This window comes from Chlorocebus sabaeus, chromosome 20, assembly GCF_047675955.1.
Source record: "Chlorocebus sabaeus isolate Y175 chromosome 20, mChlSab1.0.hap1, whole genome shotgun sequence".
Lineage (NCBI taxonomy): Eukaryota > Metazoa > Chordata > Mammalia > Primates > Cercopithecidae > Chlorocebus > Chlorocebus sabaeus.
The window spans coordinates 11710577-11722620 of NC_132923.1; the positions used below are offsets into that span (position 1 = coordinate 11710577).

At 47.5% G+C, this 12044-nt stretch overlaps 2 protein-coding genes across 3 annotated transcripts in view; one reads left to right on the forward strand and one right to left on the reverse strand.

The window, feature by feature from the left end:
• The window catches only part of MRPL9 (mitochondrial ribosomal protein L9), a 39280-nt gene extending 38605 nt beyond the window's left edge, over positions 1-675 (forward strand). The window contains exon 8 of one of the 2 annotated variants that reach the window (XM_007977162.3): positions 251-675. In XM_007977162.3, coding sequence (XP_007975353.3) covers positions 251-322 — 72 coding nt within the window. In that variant the 3' untranslated portion in view covers positions 323-675. The remainder of the gene's footprint in view (positions 1-250) is intronic. The other variant, XM_007977163.3, reaches the window with a different exon arrangement.
• RIIAD1 (regulatory subunit of type II PKA R-subunit domain containing 1) lies at positions 54-8421 on the reverse strand. Its single transcript, XM_007977161.3, has 5 exons — positions 8225-8421; positions 7705-7781; positions 2041-2087; positions 771-898; positions 54-172 (listed from the first exon to the last, which is right to left on the reverse strand). The coding sequence occupies exons 1-4, from the start codon at positions 8306-8308 to the stop codon at positions 828-830; spliced, it is 279 nt and encodes a 92-aa protein (XP_007975352.1). The 5' UTR covers positions 8309-8421; the 3' UTR covers positions 54-172; positions 771-827.
• Between the last annotated feature and the right edge of the window lie 3623 nt (positions 8422-12044).

Genomic DNA, 12044 nt, shown 5'->3' on the forward strand with positions numbered 1-12044 from the left:
GCAGCCCTCCCATGAAGGGTGGCTTCCTCCTCTTGAGTGAAATAAAGCAGAGAGAGCAGGAAGGTCTGTGTTTAATGAATATCTTTGAAAGCTTTTGCGACAGTAGACGGAGCCCAAGGCAGCTTGGAAACCCACACTGATGGCAGGAGGGCTCTCATGCCTCCAGATGACCCTGCAAAACAAAAATGGTTCCACTAGATTAGGAGTGTGACCTTTTCTCACCTCATTTTTTTTTTTTTTTTAATCCCAGCTTTCAATATCATTTCAGGAATCATTCTGCCTGAAAAACTTGTGGTGGCCTCAATGGCGCAGCCTGGCTTGAAGATGAGGCAGGAATGGGAAAGTGCCCAATCCAAGATGCAAGGAGGGAAACTGCTCCCACCCCTTCCAGAAGCAATGGAAACATCTCTCCTCTCACCACCAAGGTCACACGGGAAAGGCCACCAGCAGGAACATCATCTTGATGCTAATGGTCCCCTCCCCATCTCCCTGTTGCCATCTTTACCCCTGAACTACTGTACTCCCACTTCCACTCTCTTAATCCATTCCACTACATTAAGAAGCTTCCTGATACTGACATGACAAATCAACTCTGGGCCTCTCTTCACAGTCCCTAATTCCCCAAAACAGTATAGGAAAAACTAAACATTTGCATTAAACTTCTCTTTTAAATTCTCCACTTGATTTCTTTCACACCCTGGACCAATAAACCACAGCTTATTTTCACAAGAGTAAAGAAGCCTATGTCTGTAAGTGAGGTTAACACCCACCCTGAGGCTGGATTCTGTCTGGTCTCTCCTAACAGCCGAGCATCATGATTTTGCTAATTAAGCCACTTTCTTGTCTTTAATTAGCTGCATGTGAATTTTGCTGGGAAGTCTTGGATCCGTGAAGTAGTCTGGGATAAAAATCAAAAAGAAGACATCATCTATACCCAAAGGGAAAAGACTTACCCACGGAAGGAAACAGCTTACTCCACCAGAAAGTTAGGATGGCTTGGTACTAGCAGGACTGCTACTAGTGGCCCTGCTTTACAATGTAATATGGTAAAATGAGCGGTCACTGCCCCCACCCAAGCAGTTCTGAGTCTGCCAGCTCCAACATTCCCAGGAAGGGCGCCCAGAGGCTGGCTGCCGCCCCTCCACGCTGTGCCTGCCCCCACCCCCCACCTACCCTGTGCTGCACCGTTTGCTCCTCCGCCTGCTGACGCACAGAGAGCCATCAGAGGGCTCAGGGATTCTCTGGGTTTTCTGCTCCAGGCCCATCTTGGGGCCCAAATAAATGCCAAGTATTATTCTTGTCTCAGTTCGGCTTGCCAGCTCCCGTCTCTGAGCTATCACGCCTTCTCTGAGAATACCCTCTCAGAGGAGAGCCAAGCTCTCGCAGGATGACGCCAGATGAGGGTTTTTATACACCCAGCATACTGTGAATCACAGGCAGCATCTGCTGCGCTAGCAAAGGCGTATTGAGATTCCGTTAGCAATGGTTTGAGGTCTAGGAGGTACCCAATTCTCAGGACTAACAGGACCCAAGAAATTGTCGGACCCATCCCTTTCCCTCTAAATACCATTGACCTTAAGGCATCTCGGGCAGCCAGTCCATTAGAATCACCTGGGGAGTCTTTAAAGCTCTGTATGCTGGGCCCCACCCCAGACTAATTAAATAAAACTCTCTGGGGGTGGGGCCTGAGCATCAGTATTTCTGAAAGCTCCCCAGGTGATTCTGATGCACAGCTAGGGTTGAGAGCCCTGCTTTAAGATTACCAAGGGAAAAGCTGCCGATACGTTCCTTTGGGAATCTCAAAATTCTTAACCATCCTCACCATGAGGAAGTTCTGCCTCATTTCTGGTCTGTCCTCATTTTGAGGAAATGATGATGGAGGAAAGAAAAAGCTGAGAAAACGTTCCCTTGGGGGACATCAGGTGAAGGAGTACCCCAGACTCCGCAGGGAGAATCCTGGGCTCATTCAAGTTCAAACTCATAAACATGCTCCCCGTGCTGGCTTTGTCAGATACCCAAAACCGATGCTGCCTTACTCACCTGCAGCAAATTCTAGGATGTTGTCTGGTCTTTTCAAAAATATTTCTCTGGAAAACATGAAGGGATAGGATGGGAGGTAAAGCAGACTTTAAGGCAGGCTGTGGCTACACTTCATGTCCTGTGCTTTCACAGAGTAACCTGAGACACAACCATCTTGGGAGTCAATAAATCCGCAGACTCCTGACAAAGACCCTTTCATTCGTGATTTTCCTTCAACTCCATATCTAAGGCAAGGGGCAAAGCATCCTAAATGTCAATACACTAGGATATTGCTTATGTCACAAAAGAGCTGTGCTGCAGTCAAGTGGGGCTTATCATTCCATCAACAACCTTTTTTATGGTGCATTTATTTATTTATTTGAGACAGGGTCTCGCTCTGTCACCCAGCCTGGAGTACAGTGATGCGATCACCCTCCCTGGCTCAAGAGATCCTCCCATGTCCAGCCTCTCGACTAGTTGGGACTACAGACGTGTGCCACTGCGCTGGCTAATTTTTTTGTAGCGACAGGGTCTTACTATGTGGGTCCAGGCTGGTTTCGAACTCCCAGACTCATGTGATCCTCCTACCTCGGCCTTCCAAAGTGCTGGGATTACAGGCTTGAGCCACGGCACCCAGCCTCAACGACCATTTTCACTGAACCAGATCTCAAGCCAAGGGCAAGAGGCAAAGATGAAGAACATGCCGGCTGGCCCATGACTGGTGGGAGATATGCAGCCCCACAACGTCCTGAGTAAGCTTAACCGTGAATTCAAGGGGCAGAGGGAGATACAATAAACAGAGCTAAAAGATGGACCTCAGATGGTTGTTGGCCCCTCAGTCCAGCAAAGAGACACTGTGGTAACACCTGCAGGGCCAATGCCACTAGAGAGTTGAAAATGCCTCATATTGCATAGAGTTTTATGGTTCATAAAGTATGTTCACAAATATTGTCTCACTTTACAACAACCCTGTGAAACAGCCATTATTATGCCCCCATTTTACATCCAAAGAAACCAAGCCTTCAAAAGATTAATGATTTGCCCAAGTTCATAAACTTGGCAAATAAAGTAAAGAGGGCCCAGGTCTTGTGACTCCAAGGTCAGTGCTATCTATAATATGTTCTCTTAGCCAAGGCCTCCCAACTCCCCAGGAAGCCCCTCCTTATCCTAAGCTTCAAGAATTTTGCCCCCCTTCTCCTTCAATTCATTTTGATAATTAGTGAACACAAATTTGTGTAATTGCACTGGCTATGAGTGACTGCTTTTTTCAAAATAAAATAAAATATAGCCCTACCTCAAATAACTTACAGGCAAGTAAAAAGGAACAGGTTTGTTTTCAAATGTCCAAAAGGTCAAGGAACCTCTGACAAGTGCTAAAGAGGATATTAAATAGTGCTCTGGGAGATCAGAGTGGGGAGAGAGGTTACTGAGAGGAGGAAGCCAACGATCTTCACAAAGCAGCTGGCATTTGAGAGGACCCTTGAAGTACACATGGGATTGTAGTAGGCGGGATGAGGGTGGAGGGACAAGAACATTCCTGATCCAGGGAAACAGCAAGAGCAAAGGCCCAGAAAGAGAAACAGTTTGTGTTCTATAGACTACGACTTCCTTGAGGGTAGGAAGTGGGTTGTAGACACCTTTCTATCTCGAGTCCAAAAGAGCACTCAAGAGGCCATCTTTGCCTGAGCTCCATGGGGTCAGCAGAATGATCAGAAACGTGGTCTGGCTGGAGTGAGGGACGAATGCAGGGAGTAGTGGGAAACAGAAGAGGCTCTATTACGGAGGGCCTTGAATGCTGGGGAGAGACATTTATACTCAGTCTGAAAGACAATGGAAATAGACAAAACACGGCATAACACATGATGGAATATTATACAGCAGTGAGAAAGGAGGATCTACAAGATACCACTGAGCAAAAGGAAACAGGCACAAAAGAGCACGTAGTGTAGAATTCCATTCATATAAAATATAAAAGTGCACAATAAATCCATGCTAGCAGAAGTCAGGATACTGGCTACTGTTTTAAGGGGAGTGACTGGGAGGGGCACAAAAGGTGTGAGGTGCTGGTAAGGTTCTATTTCTTCATCTGAACAATAGTACCATGTGTATTTTCACCCTGTGGCAGTTCATCCAGCTTAGGATATGTCACTTTTCAGTATATTTCAATAGAATCTTTAAAAATAAACCCAAAAAAGCAATGTTGTGGAACTACTGAAGATTCTTCCAGCCAAGGAAGGACATGATCACTGCTGTATTTGTAATCCCAGCACTTTGGGAGACTGAGGCAGGCAGATCATGAGGTCAGGAGTTTGAGACCAGCCTGGCCAACATAGTGAAACCCCATCTCCACTAAAAATACAAAAAGTTAGCGGGCCTGGTGGTGGGAACCTGTAATCCCAGCTACTTGGGAGGCTGAGGCAGGAGAATCGCTTGAACCCTGGAGGTGGAGGTTACAGTGAGCCGAGATTGTGCCAGTGCACTCCAGCCCAGGTGATAGTGCGAGACTCTATCTCAAAACAAAACAAAAAAAACGGTGGCTCACGCCTGTAATCCCAGCACTTTGGGTGGCCGAGGCGGGTGGATCACGAGGTCAGGAGATCGAGACCATCCTGGCTAACACAGTGAAACCCCGTCTCTACTAAAAAAAATACAAAATAATTAGCTGGGCGTGGCGGTGGGCACCTATAGTCCCAGCTACTCGAGAGGCTGAGGCAGCAGAATGAATGGCATGAACACGGGAGGCAGAGGTTGCAGCGAGGTGAGATCACACCACAGCACTCTAGCCTGAGCAACAGAGCGAGACTCCATCTCAAAAAAAAAAAAAAAAAAAAAAAAAAAAAAAAAAAAGACTTTCTACAATTTCATACCTGCCTATCTATCATATCTGCAGCACAAAACCCAAGGTTTCCGTGTACCTTAAAATAAGTCAGATTCCTACTCTTTCCATTTTGCAGGTCCAAAACTCAAGGTGTCAAGAGTTTGGTACACTGTATTTACCAGTATAGGCTGGAGAATTGTGGCTGAATGGCCATAAATCATTAGGATCCAAAAAACCCAAGTAGGGAGTTTGCTTCCCAGAAAGAACCCTTCAGAGCTTCTTTTGGCTTGGAATGAATCAACAGCAGAGATTTGCAGAACAGACAAGGACAGGCACGGTGCTCAGGACTCTGCCCTCACTTCTCTCTTCCTCTTTTCTCACAGGAAGGACCGTGTGAGGTGACCAGCAGGGACAGAGGCTGATTCTGGTTCATCCTGGTACCAATCAAAGGAAACAAGGACACTGAACAAACAAAAGTAAACCCTAAAACTTCAAACACGAAACCCTCCGCAAGCTCCACCCAGGAAAAGAGGTCAGGAGGATTTCAGGTGGAGTAGCTTTAGGGACAGCAAAAAGAAAAACCTGGTGGCCTACCTGGCCTTGACAGCAGCATGGTAAGAAAGGAAAGGAAGTATCTGGGGCTGTCCCCACAGCAGCCAGTCCCAGACACCCAGGCTGCTCCTGGAGACTGTTCCTGGACAAAGAGAGAAGCAAGACCATCCCTGACAGGTGACTGAAACAACTCCTTCTTCATTCATCAACCCCAAGTATTCTAATCCTGTTGTTTGAGAGCAATGCAAATGTTGATTTAGTTCCAGCTTTTAACCTCTATCCCCAATCTCTCTGCTGGATCTACTTCTAACTTGGAGAGCAAGCTCCCCAAGATAGGAATGGTATCATCTTATTTCCCTTTAGAAGAAAAGTTGCAAACGGTGATGGCCTGATCCTCAGGTCTGATATTGACAGAGGATCCCTAAACTGTCTTTTGCCCAAGGCTTATCCCTGGCCAGCCTTCATAACTGGATAGGTTTCAGTTTTCTCTGTCTCCTTCCCCTATCTGCCCTCTGAGAATCTGTTGCCACTTGGAGAAACGTCTATAATATGAATAGTGAGTTTTTATAATTTTTATTTTATAGGACAGAATCTTGCTCTGTCGCCCAGGCTGGAGTGCAGTGGCACAATCTCGGCTCACTGCAACCTCTGCCTCCCAGATTTAAGTGATTCCCCTGCCTCAGTCTCCCAACTAGCTGGGATTACAGGCACGTGCCACCACGCCTGCCTAATTTTTGTATTTTTAGTACAGACGGGGTTTCCCCATGTTGGCCAGGCAGGTCTTGAACTCCTGGTCTCAAATGATCCACCTGCCTCGGCCTCCCAAAGTGCTGGAATTACAGGCGTGAGCCAACGCATCTGCCTGGCCAACTTTTTTTGTTTGTTTGTGACTGAGTTTCACTCTTGTTGCCCAGGCTAGAGTGCAATGGAGCAATCTCAGCTCACTGCAACCTCTGCCTCCTGCGTTCAAGCGATTCTCCTGCCTCAGCCTCCCAAGTAGCTGGGATTACAGGCGTGAGCCCCTGCGCCCAACCTGGACAACTTTTGAGAAGACAAAGGAGGGCCTGACTCTGGCTATAAGCCCACAGTCCAGAGGGGAAATGGGGACCAACTGCTGACAGCACAATACAGTGGAGGGTTTGAATCCTGGTTCAGCAACTTTGGGAAGGTACTCCACTTTTCTGAGCTTAAATTTTCTTACTTGTAAAATGAAAATGACAATAACTTGTCTTTTTTTTTTTTTTTTTTTTTTTTTGAGATGGAGTCTTGCTATGTTGCCCAGGCTAGAATGCAGTGGCGCTATCTCGGCTCGCTGCAACCTCCACCTCCTAGGTTCAAGCAATTCTCCTGCCTCAGCCATCCCAAGTCGCTGGGATTACAGGCGCCCGCCACTATACCCGGTTAATTTTTGCGTTTTTAGTAGAGACAGGGTTTCACCATGTTGGCCAGGCTGGTCTCCAACACCTGACCTCAGTTGATCCACCCGCCTCAGCCTCCCAAAGTGCTGGGATTACAAGCGTGAGTCACCATGCCCAGCCGACAATAACCTGTCTTTTGTGGAGGTGCTGGGAGGATCAGCAAAAGTGTTCCAAGATGCCACACACTGCGTGGGCACTGGGAACACAAACACACTCCACTAGCTCGGAGCTTTGGACCAGTAACAGAAGACTGACAGTGCAACTACAATACAGTGTGGTAAGTGCTAATGTGGTAAGTGCTAAGGGAAACAGCACAACGCCTGGAGATGGGTGCCATTATAATTATTTAAACCTTGTCTATTTGTCTATAACCAAACAGCATTTGAGATAGCTCTATTGTTTTCATCCACTGATGCTCTGTGATTTTTTTCTTTTTTTTAATTCTCTGCCTTTCATCCCATTAGGATATGTTTCCATTCAAGCAAATGTCAGGCTGAAAGGAGGGTGGGGGAAGGAAAGAACATATTCCAGGATACACTGGTAAATTGTCTTCTCTTCCCCAAGAAAAGAGTGGCTTCCAACGCTTGGAATTTTTCTATAGTAATGTTTTCACGTAGGGAAGGGCCAACCAGACAACTGATTTTTGTTTTAAGTTCAACTAGTGATTTTGTTAAGCTCCTATGGTTGAGAATAGTGTTCTACACCCAGTGGATGGCTGTTGGGTTTCTCAACGCCAAATTCCCTCTTCCGAGTGTCATATGGTATGTATTTATCCTTACGGTTAAAGTAAATGAATAGACATATTTTTAAGAATTTAGAGATAACTGAAGGAAACCTCTAGCGATAACGAAGAAAACCCTGGGTGCCACAAATCCCAGAGCCTGGAAAACCACCTACCTGAAGAAACCACTTATGAGCCACTCTGCTTCTTTGTGGGTCCTTAGGTACTTTTCGTTAGCAATCCGAGTCTGAATCTGGGGGGCAAGAACAAAAGGTCACTCCATGAGGAAACAGATGCAGGGTTCAGCCCTGGAGATGTGAAGGGCTGCGGGAAACGGCGTGCGCATTTAACCCAAGTCTTTCCCCAGGATGCTTGAAAGTTTAAGCCACCCATCTTCTTACAGATAAAATATCATTCTGCCGCCTGTTCAGGCTAAGGGGCCTTAACTAAGGTCGGATGTGTAATTTCGGCCCATTTCTCTGGCCGAGTCCCTGAGTTAGTTCTTCCTGCACTCTCAGACACCCGTGGCGCTCAGACGCCCAGAGGTCCGCCGGGGGTCCCCCCTGCACCCTCCCCACTTTGTCAGGGAACAGGCTCCCGCTCCCCTTCTCTCGACGGCTCTCTTCCCAGTCTGGGCCCCAGTCCTTGGGGAGCTACACTTTGGTGGACGCCGGGTAGGGGCACGGGCGCACCCACCTTGAATTTTCGCAGCTGTTCCAGCTGCGCGGCGCTAAGCGCCCCGGGGTCCGGCCGCTGCAGCAAGCTCGGCGGCGTCTCCATCTTGCTGCGGTCGTCAAGGCAACGGGCCGCGAGCCGGCGAGGCCCCGCCCTGCCCCCAAGCCCGGCCCCTTCAGCGAAGCTGGGGCGAGGGACTGAGGGAGCTGAGGGGTGAGCTCCGGGGCTGGGGCCGGGGCCGGGGCCGGGGCCGGGGCCGGGGCCGGGGCGGGGGCGGGGGCGGGGCGGGGTCTCTAAAGGATCGCGTTTCCAGGATTGGGGTACTGATTTCTGGACTTAATTGTATGTGGAATGAGCCCTTCTTGACCCCACCCAACCTCAGTTTTTTTTTTTCCTAGCTCTAGAATAAAACAACAGGAAAAAAGCTCTCCCAGAATCTGCTTCCAGACTCCCTCACTTGGACAGAAGCTAGAGGAAGCCTAGTACTGGGGAAAGAGAACCCAGGCTTACTCCCTTTCCACTGTCCCAGAAGCCAACCCCCCACCCCCCGTCCTGTACACATTCGACACTGGAGCTGTGGATTCTTCAAACAACGTGGAAGCACCCCAGAACATAGAGTGAGCTGAGTTCTGCAAAGGAAGGAACGTTCTCTCCAACTAAAGATGTTGGAAAGGACCCCGGGGACATTCTGCCAGAATTTCCCCCTCTTGGACTGACTTTTTTTGTGTAGAATAACTTTCTCTTCACCCTGTTCTCCTCATAAATTCTAAATTATTTTCTTCCACTCCTAACTGAATACGGGAGGAGAAAGGGAATTTGGTTTTCAAGATTTGTTCTTCTAGTATCTAATTAAGAAGAGAAAGTGAAACATAAAGCCAGAGAGCTGAAAATAGCCACGAAAAAGGGCATGAGCCTGTCTGTCAATACACACATGCCGAGCTCCTACCCCCGCAGAGATCGTGCTCAGCAGAGGCCTTCTGAGAAGCAGGAGAAAAAACGGGAGGCTGTCTTTTCAGATTTGTGAACAACTCCCTAAGGAGCAAGAAAACACCATGAGAAACAAGCTCAGCATTAGGCCCTGGTCGTGGATGGGGCTGTCAACGGTCTGCCTCTGTCTTTCCAGCGAAGACTGAGGAAAAGAAGTGAAAGTGTTGGCAGTTCCCAAGCCAGGGAAAACCACAAGAAGTAAATTAGTTTGTGGGCTACCAGCCACTTCCCAGGAACCCCATCCCAGTTAGTGATCATTTTGGTTGTTTGTCTTTTTTTAAGAGAGAGAGAGAGTTAATAGAGTGAGAGAGAGATAAGCTGCCATCTGTCAGAAGTGATTTTTTATTTTTTTCCGGCAGGAGCAAGAGGTTAACCAGAGACAATGGTTCCTGTTGGCCAAGATCTGTCTTCTCCCCACACTCCCTCCAGAGAAGCTAGTGGTGGCACCTCCAGAGCTGTGCCAGCCAGTATAGAGCTGTGCCAGCCAATACAGTCTCCACAAGCCACCTGTGGCTCTTGAACACTTGAAATGTGGCTGTAGGTGTTAAATGTGCAGCAAATATAAAATAAACACTGGATTTTGAAGGCTTGATATGAAAAAAATCTCATTAATAACATGTAATTGATTTACATGTTGAAATAGTATTTTGGATATATCAGGTTAAACAACATTTATTATTAAAAGTGATTTCACTTGTTTCTTTTTGTTTTTATGTATGGCTACTAGAAATTTTTAAACCATGTATGTGGCTTGTATTATATTAGACAATGCTAGAGCCTGGACCAGCAAACCTACACACACAGACACACACAGGCATGCACAGTGTTCTCTACCTCCCCACCTCCAAGTAGAAAATTGATATCCTCCCTCTGCCAATCTGTGATCTTCTTGTGCTTTGATAATCAATCAAGCCTTTCTTCACTGATCACATTCTATGGCCCAAATGCCCGTGTATGAGAGGGGCTACTTTTTGTTTTTTTAACAGCATCTCAGTACTCACTATTATGTATTGTGTTGGCCTGTCTTACTTTCCACTTGAGGTGGAAGTCACTTGAGGGCAGGAAGGTTATAGAATCAATTCTTTGTGCACTCTCATAAATTCTGCTGCAGATGTCTTCACTCTGTATTCAATTTGTGAAGCCAGACAGTATTCGATGACTGGTCACTCTGCCCACACATACCACCACATTTTGCCCTTTCTGAAAAATATCCCAATTATCCGGCATTTCTCATTTCCTAAGAATCTAAAGCCAGGATCAGAGCTCTCCCTTTACAAATTCAATAATCTTTTTATGTAGGGCAACCTAGCTTTGACTGCAGAGGAATAAAAAAGAGGGTGAGCTTGGGGGTGGTGGCAGAGAAAGTATCTTGGAAGCCTCTGTCCCTCCTAGAGAGAAACTTTCCGGAATAGGCACTGGAGTCTCAGGGCTCCCCTGTCTTTACCTCACAGGACTCCCATCCCATGGCCTGAAAGAACACCAGAGATGTGTTCACAGTCACTCAGCAAGGAGAGTCTGATGAGAGGTACCACTCTTCTCCCTTAAACCCTGCCTCTTCTCTCAGACTGACACCTTTAATCTAAGGACCACAAACTAAGCAAAGGACTGGAGGCATTTTGCTGCCTGCAGCTATCTCCCCAATTACTGACTGGGAGGAGGAGTGAGGGGAGTTCATTTTAATTCATTTTTGTGAATGTTTAATATTTCAATTAATATGATTAGCCCCAAGCCTGAATGAGCAGCAGGGCGGCAGATCTGCTGAGAAGACATAGAGTAATGAGATCAACAGGGCCATAGGGTCTTCCCCTTCTCCATCCTCAGAGGGCATGATCTGTTTAGCATCTCCATAAATACCAAGATCAGATTAGAAGGCAAGGAAAGGAGCAGTGGGGGTGGGGTAGGTGAGTGGAAAGTTACTTTCAAGATGTGTTTGCCCTTCTGGATTCCCTGGCTCTGCCATCACTCGCTTCTTCTGAGCACCCACCACTGAGTCCTCTAGCACCTCCCCCACTGCCACCCCATCTTAGAGGACCCTACTTGGGGAACCTGGGCATCCATGTGATGAAGTGTCATCAAGTCTACACACATACACATTCACTCAAATGCAAGCACCTGCCAGAGCGTGGCTCCAGGCCACAACAAAAAAACAGGCTAAGGAAGGATGGGAGGTGGTCCACAGAACCAAGCAGTAAAAAGGACTCTCTCTCATCCAGGGCTTAAATGGAGACAGAAGAGGAAGAAAGGCCAGATTTCACCACTGCTCCTATTCTCAAGAGGAATGTTTGATGTGGGAGTTAAATGCGTGGACGCAGGAGCCAGACTGTCCGGGCTCCAATCTCAGCTAGACCTCTTTCTAGCTGCATGGCTTTAGGCAAGTTATTTCAGCTTTGTGTCGTGGTTACCTCCTCTCTATTTGGAGATAATGACAAAATCTACATCATAGGGGGGTGGTGAGGGTTTAGGAGTTAGTAAATATAAAGCACTTGGCACAAAGCCTGGGACACTGTAAGAGCCATGTAAGCACTGGCTGTTACTATTATTTTCCTTCCAGAAGAGAAGCCTGCCTGCTGTGATAGCTCAGGAATGGAGGCCCCTGGGACTCAGCTGGGACACAGTTTAGAGACACGAGTGCCCTGTGGAAACAGCAGCCCTACTCCGGGGGTGAAGAAGGGAATGACAGGAAGACAGGGTGCTCTACAAAAGCCCAGAACCCCAGGAGAGCCCTGGTTGCTGAGCACTGACGGAAAGCAAGGGCTGCCACCACTGACAAGGTCTGATGTCCACAGATAATCCCTGCACTGAGGGTGTGCTCAAGCTCCCTCCAGATCGTGGAGCCTGCCAATCATCCATACAA

Coding starts and splice junctions, on each gene's coding strand:
- RIIAD1 (XM_007977161.3), bottom strand. CDS start 8,308: ATGGAGACGCCGCCGAGCTTGCTGCAGCGGCCGGACCCCGGGGCGCTT. Junction 2,088..7,704: donor CTCATAAGTGGTTTCTTCAG/GTAGGTGGTTTT, acceptor CATGTTTTCCAG/AGAAATATTTTTGAAAAGAC. Junction 899..2,040: donor CATCCTAGAATTTGCTGCAG/GTGAGTAAGGCA, acceptor TTTTTATCCCAG/ACTACTTCACGGATCCAAGA.